We start from the raw sequence: 23,855 nt of genomic DNA on the forward strand, positions 1-23,855 counted from the left end.
ACATACTCTCAGGGGTTATTTAGGTTGATGTTGCCAGCCCTTTGTCCACGATGGTATATAACTTCCTGAAATCTTCTCTCCTTGAAACACCTTATAGAGGATGTCTTCAGAAGTAAAAGTATAAATGATTGATCAACATAAAACAGCAGAAGATCTAGAAGAAGAATGACATTGGCTATGGAATTTTATTGTGTATTTGATTGGTTACATCTAGCTGCTGTGTTCTGTGAAAATGCTGCAACGTAAGCAGGCACAATATAGAATAAGAACGAAAATTCTTGTACAAACATAAGATTAAATACATTATAACCAGCATTATGATGTTTCTAAAGTTTAACATTGACAGCAGAGTGGATTTATACTATGGAGCTATGGCATTCTGCCAGACCATTCTCCATAATATATTTCTTCTCTACCATGTTGATTTGTTTGTTTCTGTTTACAAAATCGACAAAATGTCTTTCTGGATAGGAGAAACTATATTTCTGATATGGAACTCGTTCAACGACCCGCTTTTTGGATGGCTGAGTGATAAACAATATCTATCTCCTTCAAAGAAGAGTTCCGAATATCCTAACAGTGCCTTTGAAATCGTAACGAATCGTCTGAATGCATTAATGTATAATGGGCCTTTACTAGCCATATCATTTGGTTTATTTTGGTTTCCTTGGGGATATCCCGGACTTCAGTTCGTTGTTTGCCTCTGTCTCTATGATGCTTTCCTCACAATAGTGGATCTTCATCATTCGTCATTGCTCGCGGATTTAGCCGTGTCCGCCAAGGATCGAACGCGTCTCAATACAATGAGTTCACTTTTCAGCGCATTTGGTTCAGCATCTGTGTTCTTTTCCTATCTGGTTTGGAGTAAAGAAAATCTGCATTACTTTAGAATATTCTGTTCATGTTTGGCTATATTTGCTTTTTTCGGATTTATTGTGGCAGCAAATTTGATGAAACATGATAGAACAAGAAGTTTAAAGAAATCCTTTTCATATGACGACTCTTGGACTAACAGGTTGGTTAAAGCTTTATACATTGAATATAAAATTATTTTAGCAGCTACTACTTGAAAATTTCTATCATTATGACCGTCAATATACTCTGTGTTTATAGTGAAATGACTATTTTGTAATTATATATATATATGCATGAATTGATTTGTGAATAAGTTTCCAAATATGTTGCTGGAAAATGATTTTCAAAAAGTTAAAATAATGTGATGCATTGTTAATTCTCAGATCTTAAATGCACAAGCTTTCAATTCATAAAATGGTTGCAATTAATTTCCATTTTTTCATCTTCGCTAGCCAAGGGTATATTCAGTAATACAATAATCTCCCTAGGAGAGTATCGTATTGGCTAGCGGAATTGGTTTACAATATCATAAACCTTATTTATGAAAGAATCATATTTTCCCTTCTGAATATCAATGTGTGATTATAGAACCTATTGCCATATAAACCTGAAGTCAGAAACACTTAATTTTATCTGTCTTATTCTATTTATAAAGTTCTTTTAGGCTCAAGTCTCAGTCCTTTCAGTCCTTTTATTTATTTCATTGTGAAGCTTCTTTCTGGAGAGCTGTGAATTTTACATACAGTCAAACTTGCTATAATTGTCACCTCTGTATAAAGGACACCTGTCTATAAAGGACAGGCTCATTAACCCTGTTTGGTGCAATTTATATATTTATAAAGGACACCTGTCTATAAAGAACATTTTTGCTATGTGATCGTTGGTGTCCTTTATAGACAGGTTTGAATGTACATGAAAATCTTAGTGGAAAATTATTTGTCAAGAAATTATTATATCACGTACAGCAGAGCATCAAGTTGACCCTTGACTTTTAGAAGGAAAAAGAACATTTCTGAGAAATCTGAAGAGCCAAAACATATGTAAAATGTGCTTCAAAATTAAACCCAAGTGTCAAATCTGATTTCTGAGAGTCAAAAACATACTCTCAGGGGTCTACTGGATCCTCTCCCTAAGAAACATATACAATGTAATTGTTATATGAGCCTGATGAAATTGTGCGATATTTAGTTTGCCATTTTGAAATTAATTTCGTAGGTCAGAAGAGTTCTGTGATCACGGCAGTCCATCGGTAAAACCTGGCCTCACCACCTTTGTATCACAGCTGGGGAATCAGTACAACTTTATATGGTTTACCATAATGAACCTTATACAGGTATAAATCACTCGTTTGTTTGTCACTTAATTAACCATCAATACTTCATGATAAGCTATGTGTTAAAGATGCTCCACCACTGACAGAGCACAAACAATACCCATCACTTAAAGATGCTCCACCGCTGAAAAATGGTAATTTTTCACTATCAAAAACAGGCGTAGACGATTTAGTATTTTTCTTCAGTTGCAAAAGTTACTTATCTTACACCATTACCACCATTGAAAAGTTTGAGTTTCTAATTTTACATCAAGTTAAAAATATGAAAAATAATTAATTGCATCCCGAGAAAATTCCGTCGTACTATATCCTATATAAAATTAAGTACTGATTGTGCATGTACCAAAGGCGAAATCAATTATTTCATATTATTTTTTTGTGTTAATTAGGCAAATATAAACACGATTAAACACCAATTATTATTCAAATGATGAGTATCGCTTATGCTCTGTCGACGGTGGAGAATCTTTAAACAATAATTGATGTTTAACACAAAAAAATATATAAAATATAATTCATGTTGCTTTTGGTGCATGTGCAATCATGATCAGTACTTCATTTCCATATAGGACATTGTGCCACAAATATTTTTCTGGACGTAATTAATTATTTTTGATATTTTTATCTTTAAGTTAAATGAGAAGCTCAAACTTTTTGAATGGTGGTAATGTTGTGAAATAAGTAACTTTTGTAAGCGAAGAAAAATACCAAATTGTCTGCTCCTGTTTTGGATAGCAACAAAAATAATCAGCAGTGGAGCACCTTTAAGTGGTTTTTGTTGTATTAAATACTTTCACTTTAACTTTTTTTTTGTTTTTGTTGTTGACTTTTGGGTTTTGTGTGTGTGTTGGGGATGTTTTGTTGTTGTATTTTTGATTTTTTTAGACATTTTTTTTCACATTAATCACTGAATAAAACTTATTTATTTGTAAATAAAAATTGAAAGGATTCACCTATATTTCACTATTTAAGTTTTGAGGAATGTCACATTCAATTATCTCTACACAAAATGTTATGTTTTCAGGTTTTTCACTGCCACTTCAATAGCAATTTTTTTCCATTGTTTTTGGAAAATTTATTAGGAAACTCTGTGAGCTCAAGCTTCGGATCATTTTTGATTGGTAAGTAGTTAGATGTAACAAAGAGCTATAATTTCGTGTGACAATTGATCAAAATAACTACAGTTAAATCTGTTTATAAAGATCAGCAAAACCACTCAAGGGAATAAGAAAATGGTCTTTGTAGCCAAGTGGTCGTTATAGTCAAGTGGTCGTTATATAGCCAGGTGTTTTTCTTTGCCAAGTGGTCTTCATAGCCAATTGCAAGTGGTCATTTAGTCAAGTGGCTATTAAAGCTGAGTGGTGGTGATAGCCAAGTGGTAGTCATGATAGCCAAGTGGTTGTGATAGCCAAGTTGTATTCATGATAGCTAAGTGGTTGTGATAGCCTAGTGATAGTCATGATAGCCAAGTGGTTGTGATAGCCAAGTGGTAGTCATGATAGCTAAGTGGTTGTGATAGCCAAGTGGTTGTGATAGCCAAGCTGTATTCATGATAGGTAAGTGGTTGTGATAGTCATGATAGCCAAGTGGTTGTGATAGCCAAGTTGTATTCATGATAGCTAAGTGGTTGTGATAGCCAAGTTGTATTCATGATAGCTAAGTGGTTGTGATAGCCTAGTGATAGTCATGATAGCCAAATGGTTGTGATAGCCAAGTTGTATTCATGATAGCTAAGTGGTTGTGATAGCCTAGTGGTAGTCATGATAGCCAAATGGTAGTCATGATAGCCAAGTGGTAGTCATGATATCCAAGTGGTAGTCATGATAGCCAAGTGGTAGTCATGATAGCCAAGTGGTTGTGAAAGCCAAATGGTAGTCATGATAGCCAAGTGGTAGTCATGATAGCCAATTGATAGTCATGATAGCCAAGTGGTTGTGATAGCCAAGTGGTAGTCATGATAGCCAAATGGTAGTCATGATAGCCAAGTGGTAGTCATGATAGCCAAGTGGTTGTGAAAGCCAAATGGTAGTCATGATAGCCAAGTGGTAGTCATGATAGCCAAGTGATAGTCATGATAGCCAAGTGGTTGTGATAGCCATGTGGTAGTCATGATAGCCAAGTCGTAGTCATGATATCCAAGTGGTTGTGATAGCCAAGTGGTAGTCATGATAGCCAAGTGGTTGTGAAAGCCAAATGGTAGTCACGATAGCTAAATGGTAGTCACAATAGCCAAATGGTTGCCGTAGCCAAATGGTAGGCATGATAACCAAGTGGTTGTGATAGCCAAGTGGTAGTCATGATAGCCAAGTGGTAGTCATGATAGCCAAGTGGTAGTCATGATAGCCAAGTGTTTGTGATAGCCAAGTGGTAGTCACGATAGCCAAGTGTTTGTGATAGCCAAGAGGTAGTCATGATAGCCAAGTGTTTGTGATAGCCAAGTGGTAGTCATGATAGCCAAGTAGTCGTAATTGCCAAGTGGTGCTTATAGCCATGTGGTCTTTATAACCAGGTGGTAATTATACATAACGAAACAGTCTCTATTACCAAGTGGTTGTGATAGTCAAGTGGTCTTTATAGCCAAGTGGTTGTTATAGCCATGTGGTTGTTATAGTCAAGTGGTCTTTATAGCCAAGTGGTTGTTATAGCCAAGTGGTCTTTATAGCCAAGTGGTTGTTATAGCCAAGTGGTCTTTATAGCCAAGTGGTTGTTATACCAAGTGGTTGTTATAGCAAGTGGTCTTTATAGCCAAGTGGTTGTTATAGCCAAGTGGTTTTATAGAAGTGGTTTTATAGCAAGTGGTTTTATAGCCAAGTGGTTGTTATAGCCAAGTGGTTGTTATAGCCAAGTGGTTGTTATAGCCAAGTTGTCTTATAGCCAAGTGGTTGTTATAACCAAGTGGTTGTTATAGTCAAATGGTCTTTAAAGCCAAGTGGTTGTTATAGCCAAGTGGTTGTTATAGCCAAGTGGTCTTTATAGCCAAGTGGTTGTTATAGCCAAGTGGTTGTTATAGCCAAGTGGTCTTTATAGCCAAGTGGTTGTTATAGCCAAGTGGTTGTTATAGCCAAGTGGTTGTTATAGCCAAGTGGTCTTTATAGCCAAGTGGTTGTTATAGCCAAGTGGTTGTTATAACCAAGTGGTTGTTTTAGCCAAGTGGTCTTTATAGCTAAGTGGTTGTTATAGCCAAGTGGTTGTTATAGCCAAGTGGTTGTTATAGCCAAGTGGTCTTTATAGCCAAGTGGTTGTTATAGCCAAGTGGTTGTTATAGCCAAGTGGTTGTTATAACCAAGTGGTTGTTATAGTCAAATGGTCTTTAAAGCCAAGTGTTTGTTATAGCCAAGTGGTTGTTATAGCCAAGTGGTCTTTATAGCCAAGTGGTTGTTATAGCCAAGTGGTTGTTATAGCCAAGTGGTTGTTATAGCCAAGTGGTCTTTATAGCCAAGTGGTTGTTATAGCCAAGTGGTTGTTATAGCCAAGTGGTTGTTATAGCCAAGTGGTTGTTATAGCCAAGTGGTCTTTATAGCCAAGTGGTTGTTATAGCTAAGTGGTTTTATAGCCAAGTGGTTGTTATAGCCAAGTGGTTGTTATAGCCAAGTGGTTGTTATAGCCAAGTGGTTGTTATAGCCAAGTGGTTGTTATAGCCAAGTGGTTGTTATAGCCAAGTGGTTTTTATAGCCAAGTGGTTGTTATAGCCAAGTGGTTGTTATACCAAGTGGTTGTTATAGCCAAGTGGTTTTATAGCCAAGTGGTTGTTATAGCCAAGTGGTTGTTATAGCCAAGTGGTTGTTATAGCCAAGTGGTTGTTATAGCCAAGTGGTTGTTATAGCCAAGTGGTTGTTATAGCCAAGTGGTTGTTATAGCAAGTGGTTGTTATAGCCAAGTGGTTGGTTTTTATAGCCAAGTGGTTGTTATAGCCAAGTGGTTGTTATAGCCAAGTGGTTGTTATAGCCAAGTGGTTGTTATACCAGTGTTGGTTATAGCAACCAAGTGGTTGTTATAGCCAAGTGGTTGTTATAGCCAAGTGGTTGTTATAGCCAAGTGGTTGTTATAGCCAAGTGGTTGTTATAGCCAAGTGGTTGTTATAACCAAGTGGTTGTTATAGCCAAGTGGTTATTGTTTTATAGCCAAAGTGGTTGTTATAGCCAAGTGGTTGTTATAGCCAAGTGGTTGTTATAGCCAAGTGGTTGTTATAGCCAAGTGGTTGTTATAGCCAAGTGGTTGTTATAGCCAAGTGGTTTTTATAGCCAAGTGGTTGTTATAGCCAAGTGGTTGTTATAGCCAAGTGGTTGTTATAGTGGTTGTTATAGCCAAGTGGTTGTTATAGCCAAGTGGTTGTTATAGCAAGTGGTTGTTATAGCCAAGTGGTTGTTATAGCCTGGTTGTTATAGCCAAGTGGTTGTTATATGCCAAGTGGTTGTTATAGCCAAGTGGTTGTTATAGCCAAGTGGTTGTTATAGCCAAGTGGTTGTTATAGCCAAGTGGTTGTTATAGCCAAGTGGTTGTTATAGCCAAGTGGTTGTTATAGCAGTGGTTGTTATAGCCAAGTGGTTGTTATAGCCAAGTGGTTGTTATAGCCAAGTGGTTGTTATAGCCAATTGGTTGTTATAGCCAAGTGGTTGTTATAGCCAAGTGGTTGTTATAGCCAAGTGGTTGTTATAGCCAAGTGGTTGTTATAGTCAAGTGGTTGTTATAGTCAAGTGGTTGTTATAGCCAAGTGGTTGTTATAGCCAAGTGGTTGTTATAGCCAAGTGGTTGTTATAGCCAAGTGGTTGTTATAGCCAAGTGGTTGTTATAGCCAAGTGGTTGTTATAGCCAAGTGGTTGTTATAGCCAAGTGGTTGTTATAGCCAAGTGGTTGTTATAGCCAAGTGGTTGTTATAGCCAAGTGGTTGTTATAGCCAAGTGGTTGTTATAGCCAAGTGGTTGTATATAGCCAAGTGGTTGTTATAGCCAAGTGGTTGTTATAGCCAAGTGGTTGTTATAGCCAAGTGGTTGTTATAGCCAAGTGGTTGTTATAGCCAAGTGGTTGTTATAGCCAAGTGGTTGTTATAGCCAAGTGGTTGTTATAGCCAAGTGGTTGTTATAGCCAAGTGGTTGTATAGCCAAGTGGTTGTTATAGCCAAGTGGTTTTATAGCCAAGTGGTTGTTATAGCCAAGTGGTTGTTATAGCCAAGTGGTTTTATAGCCAAGTGGTTGTTATAGCCAAGTGGTTGTTATAGCCAAGTGGTTGTTATAGCCAAGTGGTTGTTATAGCCAAGTGGTTTTATACCAAGTGGTTGTTATAGCCAAGTGGTTGTTATAGCCAAGTGGTTGTTATAGCCAAGTGGTTGTTATAGCCAAGTGGTTGTTATAGCCAAGTGGTTGTTATAGCCAAGTGGTTGTTATAGCCAAGTGGTTGTTATAACCAAGTGGTTGTTATAGCCAAGTGGTTGTTATAGCCAAGTGGTTGTTATAGCCAAGTGGTTGTTATATGGTTGTTATAGCCAAGTGGTTGTTATATGGTTGTTATAGCCAAGTGGTTGTTATAGCCAAGTGGTTGTTATAGCCAAGTGGTTGTTATAGCCAAGTGGTTGTTATAGCCAAGTGGTTGTTATAGCCAAGTGGTTGTTATAGCCAAGTGGTTGTTATATGGTTGTTATAGCCAAGTGGTTGTTATATGGTTGTTATAGTCAAGTGGTTGTTATAGTCAAGTGGTTGTTATAGCCAAGTGGTTGTTATAGCCAAGTGGTTGTTATAGCCAAGTGGTTGTTATAGCCAAGTGGTTGTTATAGCCAAGTGGTTGTTATAACCAAGTGGTTGTTATAGCCAAGTGGTTGTTATAGCCAAGTGGTTGTTATAGCCAAGTGGTTGTTATAGCCAAGTGGTTGTTATAGCCAAGTGGTTGTTATAGCCAAGTGGTTGTTATAGCCAAGTGGTTGTTATAGCCAAGTGGTTGTTATAGCCAAGTGGTTGTTATAGCCAAGTGGTTGTTATAGCCAAGTGGTTGTTATAGCCAAGTGGTCTTTATAGCCAAGTGGTTGTTATAGCCAAGTGGTTGTTATAGCCAAGTGGTTGTTATAGCCAAGTGGTCTTTATAGCCAAGTGGTTGTTATAGCCAAGTGGTTGTTATAGCCAAGTGGTTGGTTGTTATAGCCAAGTGGTTGTTATATGGTGTTATAGCAAGTGGTTGTTATAGCCAAGTGGTTTTTAGTAGTATAGTGGTTGTTATAGCCAAGTGGTTGTTATAGCCAAGTGGTTGTTATAGCCAAGTGGTTGTTATAGCCAAGTGGTTTTTATAGCCAAGTGGTTGTTATATGGTTGTTATAGTCAAGTGGTTGTTATAGTCAAGTGGTTGTTATAGCCAAGTGGTTGTTATAGCCAAGTGGTCTTTATAGCCAAGTGGTTGTTATAGCCAAGTGGTTGTTATAGCCAAGTGGTTGTTATATGGTTGTTATAGCCAAGTGGTTGTTATAGCCAAGTGGTTGTTATAGCCAAGTGGTTGTTATAGCCAAGTGGTTGTTATAGCCAAGTGGTTGTTATAGCCAAGTGGTTGTTATAGCCAAGTGGTTGTTATAGCCAAGTGGTTGTTATAGCCAAGTGGTTGTTATAGTCAAGTGGTTGTGGTTGTTATAGCCAAGTGGTTGTTATATGGTTGTTATAGCCAAGTGGTTGTTATAGCCAAGTGGTTGTTATAGCCAAGTGGTTGTTATATGGTTGTTATAGCCAAGTGGTTGTTATAGTCAAGTGGTTGTTATAGCCAAGTGGTTGTTATAGCCAAGTGGTTGTTATAGCCAAGTGGTTGTTATAGCCAAGTGGTTGTTATATGGTTGTTATAGCCAAGTGGTTGTTATAGCCAAGTGGTTGTTATATGGTTGTTATAGCCAAGTGGTTGTTATAGCCAAGTGGTTGTTATAGCCAAGTGGTTGTTATATGGTTGTTATAGCCAAGTGGTTGTTATAGCCAAGTGGTTGTTATAGCCAAGTGGTTGTTATAGCCAAGTGGTTGTTATAGCCAAGTGGTTGTTATAGCCAAGTGGTTGTTATAGCCAAGTGGTTGTTATAGTCAAGTGGTTGTTATAGCCAAGTGGTTGTTATAGCCAAGTGGTTGTTACAGCCAAGTGGTTGTTATAGCCAAGTGGTTGTTATATGGTTGTTATAGTCAAGTGGTTGTTATAGTCAAGTGGTTGTTATAGCCAAGTGGTTGTTATAGTCAAGTGGTTGTTATAGCCAAGTGGTTGTTATAGCCAAGTGGTTGTTATAGCCAAGTGGTTGTTATAGCCAAGTGGTTGTTATAGCCAAGTGGTTGTTATATGGTTGTTATAGCCAAGTGGTTGTTATAGCCAAGTGGTTGTTATAGCCAAGTGGTTGTTATATAGCCAAGTGGTTGTTATAGCCAAGTGGTTGTTATAGCCAAGTGGTTGTTATAGCCAAGTGGTTGTTATAGCAAGTGGTTGTTATAGCCAAGTGGTTGTTATATGGTTGTTATAGCAAGTGGTTGTTATAGCCAAGTGGTTGTTATATGGTGGTTTTATAGCAAGTGGTTGTTATATAGCCAAGTGGTTGTTATAGCCAAGTGGTTGTTATAGCCAAGTGGTTGTTATAGCCAAGTGGTTGTTATAGCCAAGTGGTTGTTATAGCCAAGTGGTTGTTATAGCCAAGTGGTTGTTATAGCCAAGTGGTTGTTATAGCCAAGTGGTCTTTATAGCCAAGTGGTTGTTATAGCCAAGTGGTTGTTATATGGTTGTTATAGCCAAGTGGTTGTTATAGCCAAGTGGTTGTTATAGCCAAGTGGTTGTTATAGCCAAGTGGTTGTTATAGCCAAGTGGTTGTTATATGGTTGTTATAGCCAAGTGGTTGTTATAGCCAAGTGGTTGTTATAGCCAAGTTGGTTGTTATATAGCCAAGTGGTTGTTAAGCCAAGTGGTCTTTATAGCCAAGTGTTGTTAATGGTTGTTATAGCAATGGTTGTTATAGCCAAGTGGTTGTTATAGCAAGTGGTTGTTATAGTGGTTGTTATAGTCAAGTTGTTGTTTATAGCCAAGTGGTTGTTATAGCCAAGTGGTTGTTATAGCCAAGTGGTTTTTATAGCCAAGTGGTGGTTGTTATAGCCAAGTGGTTGTTATAGCCAAGTGGGTTTATTGTTATAGCCAAGTGGTTGTTTAGCAATGGTTGTTATAGCCAAGTGGTTGTTATAGCCAAGTGGTTGTTATAGCCAAGTGGTTTTATAGCCAAGTGGTTGTTATAGCCAAGTGGTTGTTATAGCCAAGTGGTTGTTATAGCCAAGTGGTTGTTTATGGTTGTTATAGTCAAGTGGTTGTTATAGCCAAGTGGTTGTTATAGCCAAGTGGTTGTTATAGCCAAGTGGTTGTTATAGCCAAGTGGTTGTTATAGCCAAGTGGTTGTTATAGCCAAGTGGTTGTTATAGCCAAGTGGTTGTTATATGGTTGTTATAGCCAAGTGGTTGTTATATGGTTGTTATATGGTTGTTATAGCCAAGTGGTTGTTATAGCAGTGGTTGTTATAGCCAAGTGGTTGTTATATCAAGTGGTTGTTATAGCCAAGTGGTTGTTTATAGTCAAGTGGTTGTTATAGCCAAGTGGTTGTTATAGCCAAGTGGTTGTTATATGGTTGTTATAGTCAAGTGGTTGTTATAGCCAAGTGGTTGTTATAGCCAAGTGGTTGTTATATGGTTGTTATAGCCAAGTGGTTGTTATAGCCAAGTGGTTGTTATAGCCAAGTGGTTGTTATAGCCAAGTGGTTGTTATATGGTTGTTATAGCCAAGTGGTTGTTATAGCAAGTGGTTGTTATATGGTGTTATATGGTTGTTATAGCCAAGTGGTTGTTATATGGTTGTTATAGTCAAGTGGTTGTTATAGCCAAGTGGTTGTTATAGCTAAGTGGTTGTTATAGCCAAGTGGTTGTTATAGCCAAGTGGTTGTTATCGCCAAGTGGTCTTTATAGCCAAGTTGGTCAGTGTATCATAATTCTATGTTGTACAGGTATATCATTCCTTGCCCCACATGTCAATAATCTGTTTTTCCTGGAGCTCTGTAGACGATATGGAGTCTACTCAGTGATACGGCTTCTCTTCTCCATCAAACTTGGTCTTAGTCTCTTCATGTTCTTCATGGGGCCAAACAACATGTGGCTGCTCTGTATCTTCATCGCAAGGTGAGTCAGGCATTTATATACTTTACTCACAAATTACTATATATTTACTTTAATTCGCAGGCAATTAATTAAATTTCACTGTATTAACGTTGAAGTTTCCTTGAATGATAGAGAAATAAAGAAATAAGTAAGATCGCATGTTTCTTTTGTCAGTGTTGGAAATTGACAAATACGAATTAGTATTGGAGAAAAGATTGCAAAATGTTTCCATCTCAAAATGAAACAACTGTAGAGCACTAGATATTATAGATATTGTAAGAATTCAGGAAAAAAGGTTAACTAAAATTTTGTGCCTAATAAGACACATTGTCAGAAAAATCCTCAAGTTAATTTATCATTTTGAAGGCTTTACAACTTTAACTTGTAGTTTATTGGTCTGTTGGAAACTTGGGCTGTCAAGTATTGTCTGCATTTCCAAGATGCTAATTGACATTGAATGTTACAATAAGATGCTAATTCACATTGGATGCTTCAATAAGATGCTATTTGACATTGAATGCTATTATAAGTTTACTAATTGAATCTGAATGATACAATAAGATGCTAATTGACAATTACAATAATATGCCAATTAATTCACGTTGAATGCTACAATTATATCCTAATTCACATTGAATGCAAAAATAAGATGCTAATTCACATTGGACATAACAAGAAGATGCTAATTCACATTGAACATAACAAGAAGATGCTAATTCACATTGAACAAACAAGAAGATGCTAATTCACATTGAATGATACAATAACATGACTCTAGTGGACTCTAATGCTACCATAATATGCTAATTGACACTAAACGTTATGATAAGATGCTAATTGACATTAAATGTTACAGTAGTATGCTGATCGACATTGAATGCTACACTAAAATGCTAATTCACATTGAATGCTAAAATAAGATACTAATTAACGTTTAATGCTACAATAAGGTTCTTATTAACGTTGATTGTTACAATAAGATGCCAATTCATATTGAATGCTACAAAAAGATGCTTATTGATAATGAATATTACAATCAGATGCTAATTGACATTGAAGGCTATAATAAGATGCTAGGATACTTATTGATACTGTATGTTAGATTAAGATGTTCAATTACATTCCCAGCAATCGTGTGTTTACTGAGGGAACATGTAAGCTACTGAACTTGGTAATCAGTGACCTTGTTGACGAGGACTACGTCCTTCACAACAGGAAGAAGGCCGTGTCGGCCCTGATTTTTGGGAGTACGGCTTTGTTGTCCAAACCTGGTCAGACATTAGCGCCATTAGTTGGGATGTGGCTTCTATCCATACAAACAGGTAAGCTTAAACTTTATTATATCTATTATTTACTTGTACCTCTGAAATCATACTTGGTTTTTCTTTGCTGGTAAAAAGATAAAAACAATACTAGTACACAATCGACTTGTGCCGTTTAAAATTATTCCACTTCTCAAATCTGGTGTGTGTAAACAAGGAAGGAAACAGGGGTATTATTTGCCGACAATCCCTCGGATTTGTAAAAATAAAGACAAGAAAAAAACAGACAGGGGCCTATTTGCGGGGGCGGGTTGTTATTTGCGGTAAAATACAGTACTTGCATGTGTAAAATTTCGAAAAGTTTATCTGAAAATGGCTTCATTTGTGAAGAAATATATACTGTATGAGCAATAAGCATTGTCACTTAACATTCCAGTTGACCTTTGATCTGTTTCCTATAATTGTTATTTATTTCTTTTTAAAAGGTTTAGATAAAATTAATATCTTTGACAGCATATGAATAAGCCTAACCAAGAATAAGAGAAACTCCAGAAATTATTAGTTGAATTACAATTGAACTTCACATAAGGCAGGAAACAGATAAGATATGTTACTTCTTTGTGATACGATTATTGTCTATGATAAGATCCACCTTCATTAGGAATAAGATGATAGTCAGCTCGCTATCAGCATTATAATAATAGAAATGTGTTTACAAATATTTTGCGTCTCATTTTCAAAGTAATCTTGAATACATGCATTCATGATCAAGGGTAGTTACTGACAATCAAGCATTCATTGGTTTGTGAATTTGCGTTCAAACTAGCGAAATTACTATACGCGAAAATTTGAATCTCGCAAAGATGAAGTGCTTTATAGTATGTGAAGTTGAATGTATTTTATCATTGAAATGGTGTTTAGCACCGTTCTGATCACAAAGTTTTACAAGTTTATGCAAGTTTACATGTATAAAATGATTGTATGTTGTAGGTCATGACATTTTCCAGACTACAGATAAGATCGTATCCCTACAGCCGGATAAGATCGGGCTGGACGGCGTGGAGCAGTACCGACAGGGCTGCTTCAACCTCCTTGTCTATATACCTATCCTATGTGCCATTGTACAACTTGCTGTCTGGTCACAATTCAAACTTCACGGCCACCGACTCCGATGGGTCAAATCCTGTCGTACAGGAACTGACCACTCCTTAATCTAAGTGACCTAAAAAGAGCATTCATAATCCTCAAATGAAAATGTAACGGACCTAAAAACAATATACTAAGTCCTCACTTTTTTTAATTTAAAAATCCAAGTCGTTTTTATGTTTTACATTAATTATTTTTAAATTATGTTGTCCAGGAACTGATGCATTAGTCTGAGCTTCAATTCTTCATTTTCACCAATCTACAAATTGCTTCTGCCTTGCCCACCATACTTAAACTCGTTCAGTCATTCCTGACACCGTCTAAATCTGACTTCCTCTTTACCCATATCATGATCATTATTGATTTATTTATTTCCTCCATACTGCATCCTGCATATATATCTGCCTGCTACATCCTTCTATCCTTTATATTTTTGTCGGATACTTCCATATATCTACTACATCACTTTCATTTTTCTGTCAGTAACAATTCCCTTAAGTGTGGTCAAAACTGAAATACTGCTCATTTTAAACAAAGTTTTGAATCATATTATATAATATACAAAATAGCAAAGCTGTGTATTAAGATAAACTTACTACAGTCAAAATACATTACCTCAACTTTGGTATGATTGGGGTCATCTGCTCCCCTTCATATCCACCTCTTCTCGTATATCTGTCCTTCTTCATACACATATTCTGTCCCTCCGCGTTCTTCTTTTAACAATTACCTCGATCTAAAGTTTAATCAAAATAATTCTCATTTTAAAATGTTGTTGAATTATAATCAAATCATATGCAAAATATCAAAGACATGAATCAGGATAAATTAGTCTAACTTTTATTACCTTGACGTTTGGTTGGGTGGAGACCATTGGAATGTTTTCAATCAAACAGGTTATAAAGTTCAATTCGACAAGGGTTTACATTTAACACGCCACAGTATAATGTTGTTTCACAAGACTTGTTATCCTAAGCGAGAAAGTGCAGATGAAGTGATAAGTCACTCGGATGAATATTAAGTCTTTTGAATCCTTCCTTATCTAAAGTTGGAACATTTTACCGTAAAGCCGGTTATTTTCGCGGTAAAGATATTTCTCGATTTCGTGTGGCGTTGCAATGGTCACTAAAATTTGATCCGCAAAATATTGAGAATTGGATTAGTGATATAATTCTCATAGCCAAATCCTGGATGCAGATTAGTCTTTGAACCTTTCTCAATCTTAAGTTGGAACATTTTACTTATCAGCCGGTTTTTATCGAGGTGTGGATACTTCACGGTTTCGGGTGACATTGCAATGGTAACGAAAATTTGAAAAATATTAAGAATTGAATAAATTGTATACAGCCTTAGAGGCAAATCCGAAAATTCGATAACCGCCTATACGGTGTTTATAATTTTCCGAGTTGAAGTAGTTTTGGTGTATTATATTATATACATGTTCTAAGTGAGTGCCATAAGAAATGGTTTTACTGATGAACACATCTAGAAATCCCTCTACTGGTAAAATAGCCTTAGATTCTCTTGTTATAGCGGAATTAATCTTTACACGGGGCTCTTGATGTGGCGTCAATAATTACACCATGCTAATATCAAAAAGCTTTTATTTATTTCGATTTTATCTTTTGTAATCATGAAGTTTTAGTACAAGTTAATCATCAAAGTGGAACAATTTGTCATAATATCGATAGATTTGATTTTTTATATATTGCCTTGTTTTTTATGAATGTTTTCATTAAATATATAATATTTGTTTTATTAAACAACTTTATTTCTACGAAACTGGTTTTATATGACGACTTTGTTTCCATGAAACAGTCACAATAATGATAAATATGACGATTATGATATAATCCAATTAATGAGGAAATGGCTTTAATGTCCTTAACTTGACTGTGATAATAATAACAATACATTGATTTGAGAAAACGTTCTACAGCATTACATTCTAGATTTATATCAAATACTATAGATTTTAATCGGATTACATATTCTTGTAATTACTTATTCACCAATTTTGTCATCAACTGCCTTCAAATCATATACATGCACATGCAAAATTTCATTTCATTTCATTTTCATATCTTTTTTTTGTCAATCTTTTGTGTGACTTTTGTTTTAAGTGATTTGCTACAATGTCGTGCAGATTTATCTTTATGATTTTGGAGAAATGTACAATAAAAATTTGAAGTACGACATTAATATTGAAGTGGATTGGAAATAAACTTTAGCATGTCATATTCATGTACATGTAAATCAACAGATGTACACTGCACAGCATGTCATATTCATGTACATGTAAATCAACAGATGTACACTGCACATGTTGTAGCTATTTTACCCTTCAAGAAATCCGGCAAGATGAAAAGAAGCATTAAACATAAATGATTAATTATGAATGTGTATGGGCAAACCAATTTGTTTGATGATATGGGAGTGACAAAATTGTTTTTACATTGTAAGTTATGATTAATTATATATGTTTGAACATAAAACAAAATGTACAATCAGTTGTGCTGAAATGATATCAAAAGCATTAAAGATGCTCCACCCCTAACAGAGCATAAATGATATTCATCATTTGAACAATAATTGGTGTTTAATCTTATATATATATGTCTAATTAACACAAAAAATAATATGAAATATTTTATTTCGCCTTTGGTGTATGCGCAATCAGTACTTCATTCCATATAGGATATAGTGTCACGGAACATGGTGTCACGGAACACGGAAAATTCTGGTAATTTTTCACTATCAAAAACAGGAGCAGGCGATTTTGTATTTTTCTTCAGTTACAAAAGTTACTTACTTCACACCATTACCACCATTGAAAAGTTTAAGCTTCTAATTTTACTTTAAGTTAAAAATATGAAAAATAATTAATTGCATCCCGAAAATATTCTGTGGCGCTATATCCTATATGGAATGAAGTACAGATTGCGCATGCATCAAAGGTAAAATAAATTATTTCATATTATTTTTTGTGTTAATTAGACATATATATACGTATTTAAACACGAATTACTGTTCAAATGATGAGTATCATTTATGCTCTGTCGGCGTTGAAGCATCTTTAAGTATCAAATGATTTATTTTAATGTCTTCCTAATATACTTTGTTTATTACACTATGTAAAAAATAATCCATATTGTAATGTTTCTTAGTTCTTCAGCCTCAAATACAATAGAGATACGTTTATAGATTTAACCAGATCAACGTCTATCAAAAGTAGTTGAAAAGGGTTATTTAATGACGTTTTTAGGGCTTGTGATAATAAATTATGTTCTCATTGTTAAATCAAAATATTATTTTATATTTTGTTTCATTGGAATTACTGTAAACATACATGTTTTAGCGCAAAAAATTGAACGGGTTAACATAATGGTACATATTGGTACTTGTAGTATTTACTATAACTTACGACATAAGCAACTTCAATAAAAGAAATTATATTAAGACTAAAATGTTAGCACTAAATGCGCTTAAATTTGATTGCTGCTGTTAGCACTAAATGCGCTTAAAATTGATTGTTGCTGTTAGCACTAAATGCGCTTAAATTTGATTGTTGTAATTGTTGTAATTAACACTAAATGCGCTTAAATTTGATTGTTGCTATTAGCACTAAATGCGCTTAAATTTGATTGCTGCTGTAAGCACTAAATGCCCTTAAATTTGATTGTTGCTATTAGCACTAAATGCGCTTAAATTTGATTGATGCTTTTAGCACTAAATGCGCTTAAATTTGATTGCTGATGTTAGCACTAAATGCGCTTAAATTTAATTGTTGCTGTTAGCACTAAATGCGCTTAAATTTGATTGCTGCCGTTAGCACTAAATGCGCTTAAATTTGATTGTTGCTATTAGCACTAAATGCGCTTAAATTTGATTGTTGCTGTTAGCACTAAATGCGCTTAAATTTGATTGCTGCCGTTAGCACTAAATGCGCTTAAATTTGATTGTTGCTGTTAGCACCAAATGCGCTTAAATTTGATTGTTGCTATTAGCACTATAAGTGCATAAATTTGAGTGTTGCTAAATAAGTATGTTTGCAACAAGTACAAAAATATGGAAACTTGTGCAAATAGATTTTTCTTGTCAGAAATGTCTCAAAAGTTTGTGATAGTCAAAGAATTTTTTTTAATACTACTGAATTGTACTGGTGCTTATTGGTTGACGATCTTCTTGCCCTACGTATTATTTGTACGTATGTCGTTCGTTATGTCTGTTGCGTAGAGTTATCTTCTCCTGTGTGCAGGTATTGATATGTAAGGAACATGTTTTATCATATAAAACGTTGGTGTCAAAATCAATTCCTGTTAATAATAAAAATGGTGCTAATTTTAACGCCAACCGTTTGCATATAACATTCAAACAAATTTAGTATATTTTTTCCGTGTTTCGTTTTTATCTGTGCATATATATATATGTATTGTAATACATGTCAAGAAAAAGTACGTGTCCATGTGGAGTTTAATATGTAACAAAACCTCAACCTCAGGGGCGTAGGATGCACATTTGAAAGAAAAAAACATCCCTCTGCACATTTTTGTACTTCAATTAAGAAAATTTTCCGCTGCGCGGCACATTTCCTAAACGTTCAAGCACGTAATGTTCAAACTTTTAATAATGAAAATTCAATACCCACGAACTAGGCTAAAAATGTCCATCAAGGGATTATACTACTTCAAAAAAAATGCTTCTTAAAGATAAATGTGTTTATATGTCTTAGCATAACAATAAATTCATTGAGTTACACAACAATGTGCCGATGGTGTGAATCTGGTATGTTCAGATCGAGCTGGGTTGCATAATGGTAAGACAACACTCACAATTATCATTTCTAAATGCAGGTAACTTTAAATCGAAAAAATCATCAAAATACATTGTAAAACTTATCTCTGCCATTCAAGATCGTACAATTTTTCCAGGGGAGACCCACGGACCCCCCAAAAACCACCGTAATCTTGCGCCTTCGACGCTCGCAAAATCATCAACATTCTTAATCGAATTGTTTTTTTCCAGGAGATACCCAGGAACCCCCCAACTCGCACACTAATTTGCGTATTTATTAATTTCCTGTTTTCAACGCCACTGTCAATAGATGTGTACAAGAATTATATGTTATAATATATGAATATCTCCTGTGGGTGCGGGGCGCGCGGGGGGGGGGGGGTGTTACGAAATATTCAGGACCTTTGCCCCCCCCCCCCCCCCCCATTACGTTTCACCTTCCTACGCCACTGGACCTTACTCTTGTACGTTCGCCATGTCTTGGTGGTTCTTCAAGAATATAAATGTGTATAGATAGATCTATATTCCAGATAAACCATGAAGATAAGGCGAAATTACCAGATGAGAGTCGTTGAGTTTTATTTTTTGTAATATATGTATCATGTATGTTATTACGCTACAATTATACTGACAATGATCCGACATGAATATCATGATAATAATGTTTTAAATTATATATATTTTTAATATAGTTTTTATAGATCATGTTTGTGTTCTTATTTTACTTTAAATGATATTTAATATCCTGTCATTTATCAATGTGTTCAGATTTGATATCGAAGTTCCTCAGAATATTGAAAATATTCTTCTAAAGACTGGGTACTTGTCTTGAAACAATCTTTTTTGTATTTGTTCAGGCGATGACACTTCATTGCAGACAGTTGATTTTGTTGACAAGTTATTAGAGTGATTTGTTATGAAAGTAGGAGATTTAATTAATTAAATACTATAACTACGTTAAAACGTCACGAACCCGATTCATTGTTTTATGATCACCGACAAATATTACCGAATTCACAACATCCGGTGGGAATAGTTTTATGAGACCCTTTCGATAAAGGCAACTTTACGTCATAAACAATTTTGTATCAATCATATTTCTTTGGTAAGAACAAAGAAGAAACTAATTCATGTACCACGTGATACTCGATAACGTTTGTGCGGTACTAGTATCTCCAGTGATGATGGAATGAGAATATTTGTAATCTTCCCGCTGAAATGACGTTATCGCGGGATAACATCTTTGACGTCATTCCATCACTAATAGAAACAATAGTTGAACACAAACCTTTTCAGTTATGACATGGTGCGTGAATTAGTCCCGTTAGCAGGAGATAGTTTTGTTCGTATTAAACGGGTTCATAATACACAAGTCTTACTGTAATAACATTTACGACGCGTCATGGAATTTTATTTTACTTTGTTTTTTGGCCTATTTCTACAATTTAGCACAATGAATATAACTGTAAAAAGACAGCTTTGTACCATCTTCGATACTTCAGGGGTTCCAATCACTTACGATCTCTACATAGACTATCTCATAGTAAAATTAAAGGCAGCTCAGAGGGAAAATCTGAACCAATCACAAGCCGGAACAAATTTCCTCTGAAGACTACCGACAGAGCCACGCTCAACTCCAAAGCCACACATTCAACTACAGTGTACCGTTATACGGCTCTTTTGATGTTCATCAAACGACTAAATTACCTGTTCTTTTCTGTTGCCTCCGATTTTACTATCAGATAGTCTAGGGGTGTAGAGATCGTAAGTGATTGGAACCCCTGGAGTATCGAGGATAGCTCTGTTCTAAACCCAATGATATACATGTACACTTGTTGATATGCCTTAGTTCACTAGCTTTTCAATTTCGTCTAAGAATCAAAATTAAGATTCATATTAGTTATCACATCGATCTATTTGTATTGGGTGTACTATTATTTCTATGATCGTATGGTGATAGGATTACAGGAGGTGGTCGCTTGTGTTTATGGACCAAATCTTAGCTCTTATATCAAATCACATCTTACCATGAATAAGTCCCGGTTTTCTGTGATTTTATTGGTCAGCGTCAACACTTCATTCGACATCTGCAATTAGGCAAAAATTTGCATATTAATTAAAGTCATTTCTCTAAATTTGTTGGGACATTTTAGTTCCTGATTGCATACAAAAGGAAAAACATTAAAATGATATTTTTCCGAACGCAATATTGCTTTGTTGTGTTTTCAATACTTATACAATACTATATACATGTATATACTATATGCATACAACAAATTAATAAAATTTTGATGAAATACTAAATTGAATTTCTCAAAAAAAAAAAAATTCAATTTTATTTAACACCAAAAATCGAATTTCTTCAAAAAATAATGATATTAAAATATTTGTATATACGTAAACACGTTACTTTTATCAAAGTAAATTATCCTGTCAAGGTAAAATTGCTGAGTGAATATGCAATCCTAATTTTGGTCCTTTTCTTGCTGCAAATTTTGCTGAATATCTTTTTCATTATTCATTCAGCAAGAATAGGCCCAAAATTCACAAGGTCGCAAATTCTCTCAGCAATTTTACTTTGACAGGGTAAATTACTTTGAACATTTGACGTGGTTTAAATGTAATTTACATATGAAATGAACTGTTTTAAAATCTGTAGTTTTCGTGTGTTATCAACGTTGTGTGTGTTGACCTTTGTTAGGATACAACGTAGGTTACTTATATAAATTAATGGGTTTTTACCTGCCCTTTCGTACAGGTGATAATGAAGTTCCGTTTGTTAATGGTCCTTGACAGGTATTCACTCGTAAATCATACTTGTGGTAGGTCGATCAAATGTCATCACAATATATCATAATTATTGTGACATAAACAATCATTTAGATACATTGGAGTGAAAAAAAATGAAGATTAATGTTACTCTGTAAAGCTGTTTAGACATAAAGATCTGGGACTAGTTTTACTTAATAGTGCGTTTGGTGCCATTTTGTCAATGTGACCGAGAGGGGTGTCAATATGACCTTGGTTTGGTGCCATTTTGTCAGCTGACAGAGAGGGGTGTCAATGTGACTAGGTTTGGTGCCATTTTGTCAGTCTGACAGAGAGGGGTGTCAATGTGACTAGGTTTGGTGCCATTTTGTCAGTCTGACAGAGAGGGGTGTCAATGTGACTAGGTTTGGTGCCATTTTGTCAGTCTGACTGAGAGGGGTATCAATGTGACTAGTTTTGGTGCCATTTTATCAGTTTGACCGAGAGGGTTGTCAATGTGACTTGGTTTTGTGCCATTTTGTCAGTCTGGCTGAGAGGGGTGTCAATGTGACTTGGTTTGGTGCCATTTTGTCAGTCTGACAGAGAGGGGTGTCAATGTGACTAGGTTTGGTGCCATTTTGTCAGTCTGACTGAGAGGGGTATCAATGTGACTGGGTTTGGTGCCATTTTGTCAGTCTGGCTGAGAGGGGTGTCAACGTGACTGGGTTTGGTGCCATTTTGTCAGTCTGACTGAGAGGGGTATCAATGTGACTGGGTTTGGTGCCATTTTGTCAGTCTGACTGAGAGGGGTATCAATGTGACTAGTTTTGGTGCCATTTTATCAGTTTGACCGAGAGGGGTGTCAATGTGACTGGACTTGGTGCCATTTTGTCAGTCTGACTGAGAGGGGTGTCAATGTGACTAGGTTTGGTGCCATTTTGTCAGATGACTGAGAGGGGTGTCAATGTGACTAGGTTTGGTGCCATTTTGTCAGTCTGGCTGAGAGGGGTATCAATGTGACTGGGTTTGGTGCCATTTTATCAGTCTGACTGAGAGGGGTATCAATGTGACTAGGTTTGGTGCCATTTTATCAGTCTGACCGAGAGGGGTATCAATGTCACTGGGTTTGGTGCTATTTTGTCAGTCTGACTGAGAGGGGTGTCAATGTGACTGGGTTTGTTGTCGGTATTAATACATGTACGGACGATAAAATACACGAACTTTTATTTGACATCATGCAGTTCTTCGCTGCATATTCAAACATCAAATACATACCATAAGAACACAACTTCCCCAACCCTCTACAATAAACATTATGCCCTTTTGTTGGTATAGGTAAACAATTAAACCGGATTACGGATATAAGTTTGTCAAGTGTCATGGAAAATAAATACATTTTTTTACTTTATTGTCTTTCAAACTTACATACCTAGCTACACCATACATCGATTGTAAGGACACGTCACAAGATACGGTGATACTAAATTGTACTTTAGCGATTAGTATTAGCCATGCTGCATTTAGTCATGTTTTGAAATATAGTCTTATTATGTACGAAACGAACGAGCAGGATCCTCAGATTTGAAATATGTGACCATAGGATACTTTAGGAAAAGTATGTAGATATATGTCGCCATAACGTCATTTTCTTGTCCTATGTTACATCACCGTTTCACAAAAACGTAAGTAAGTCCGTTTTAGCATGTAAGAGTCAGTCTGACGAGAAGCACTCGGACTTCTATTTGTAAAATTAAAACGTGTGCGTTGGAAATATTGTAATTCTCAAAATGCTGATAACTTTTGGTGGTGAAATATATATATTAAAAGTTCTTGATTCGTGAGTATGAAAATTACTGCACATATAACTTTTAACGTTTAATTTAGTTCAAATAAATTGTTCCGAAGGTGCTGATGAATATAGTTGTAACATTGAGCTAATAACTTTTGCGTCTCTAAGAAATCGTCAATTTCGTTTTATATTTCTATTTTAAGAATTAAAAGCCATTTCTGAAAGCTACGTCAGCTGTGTATCGAATAACTTGGTGATGGGTGGTGAGTTGCGCCTAGAACGAATATACATCAGTGGCGTAGGAAGATGGAACGTCATGGGGTGGGAACGTCATAGGGGGGGGGGGGGGGGGGGGGGGGGGGGGGGGGGGGGGGGGGGGGGGCAAAGGGCCTCAATATTTTGTAAGCTCCCCCCCCCCCACATTACGGGAGGAGATTAATTCAACTCCCAACCATATAATATATGTTTTATGTACATTTTTCATATATCACTAAATTTAATCCTTGTACACATTTATAGACAGTGGGGTCGCTAAAAGGAAATTAACGAAAACGCAAATTGGCCAAATTAGCGTGTGAGCGTCGAAGGCGCGAGATTTTTGTGTTTTGTTAGGGGTCTGAGTGTGACCCCCGGGATGAGTTTTATGTATTTTGATGATTTTGAGATCACCCGAAAGCGCGAGATTTTGGTGTTTTGGGGGGGTCCGGGGGTCTCCCCGGAGAAAAAAAATACGATTTAGAATGGCTGAGATGAGTTTTACGATAAAGTTTAATGATTATAAAGCGTTCTTAACGATAAAGTTT

The 23,855-nt window shown here is 35.9% G+C and overlaps 1 protein-coding gene across 1 annotated transcript; it reads left to right on the plus strand.

Annotated features, from left to right (window-relative positions):
- Positions 1–21: 21 nt before the first annotated feature.
- On the plus strand, positions 22–15,992 carry LOC138335411 (transmembrane protein 180-like). The gene is made up of 6 exons (XM_069284487.1): positions 22–1,015; positions 2,071–2,188; positions 3,213–3,309; positions 11,163–11,334; positions 12,442–12,635; positions 13,566–15,992. The coding sequence occupies exons 1-6, from the start codon at positions 318–320 to the stop codon at positions 13,790–13,792; spliced, it is 1,506 nt and encodes a 501-aa protein (XP_069140588.1). The 5' UTR covers positions 22–317; the 3' UTR covers positions 13,793–15,992.
- Positions 15,993–23,855: the final 7,863 nt, after the last annotated feature.

The sequence above is a fragment of the Argopecten irradians genome, chromosome 11, assembly GCF_041381155.1.
Source record: "Argopecten irradians isolate NY chromosome 11, Ai_NY, whole genome shotgun sequence".
NCBI lineage: Eukaryota > Metazoa > Mollusca > Bivalvia > Pectinida > Pectinidae > Argopecten > Argopecten irradians.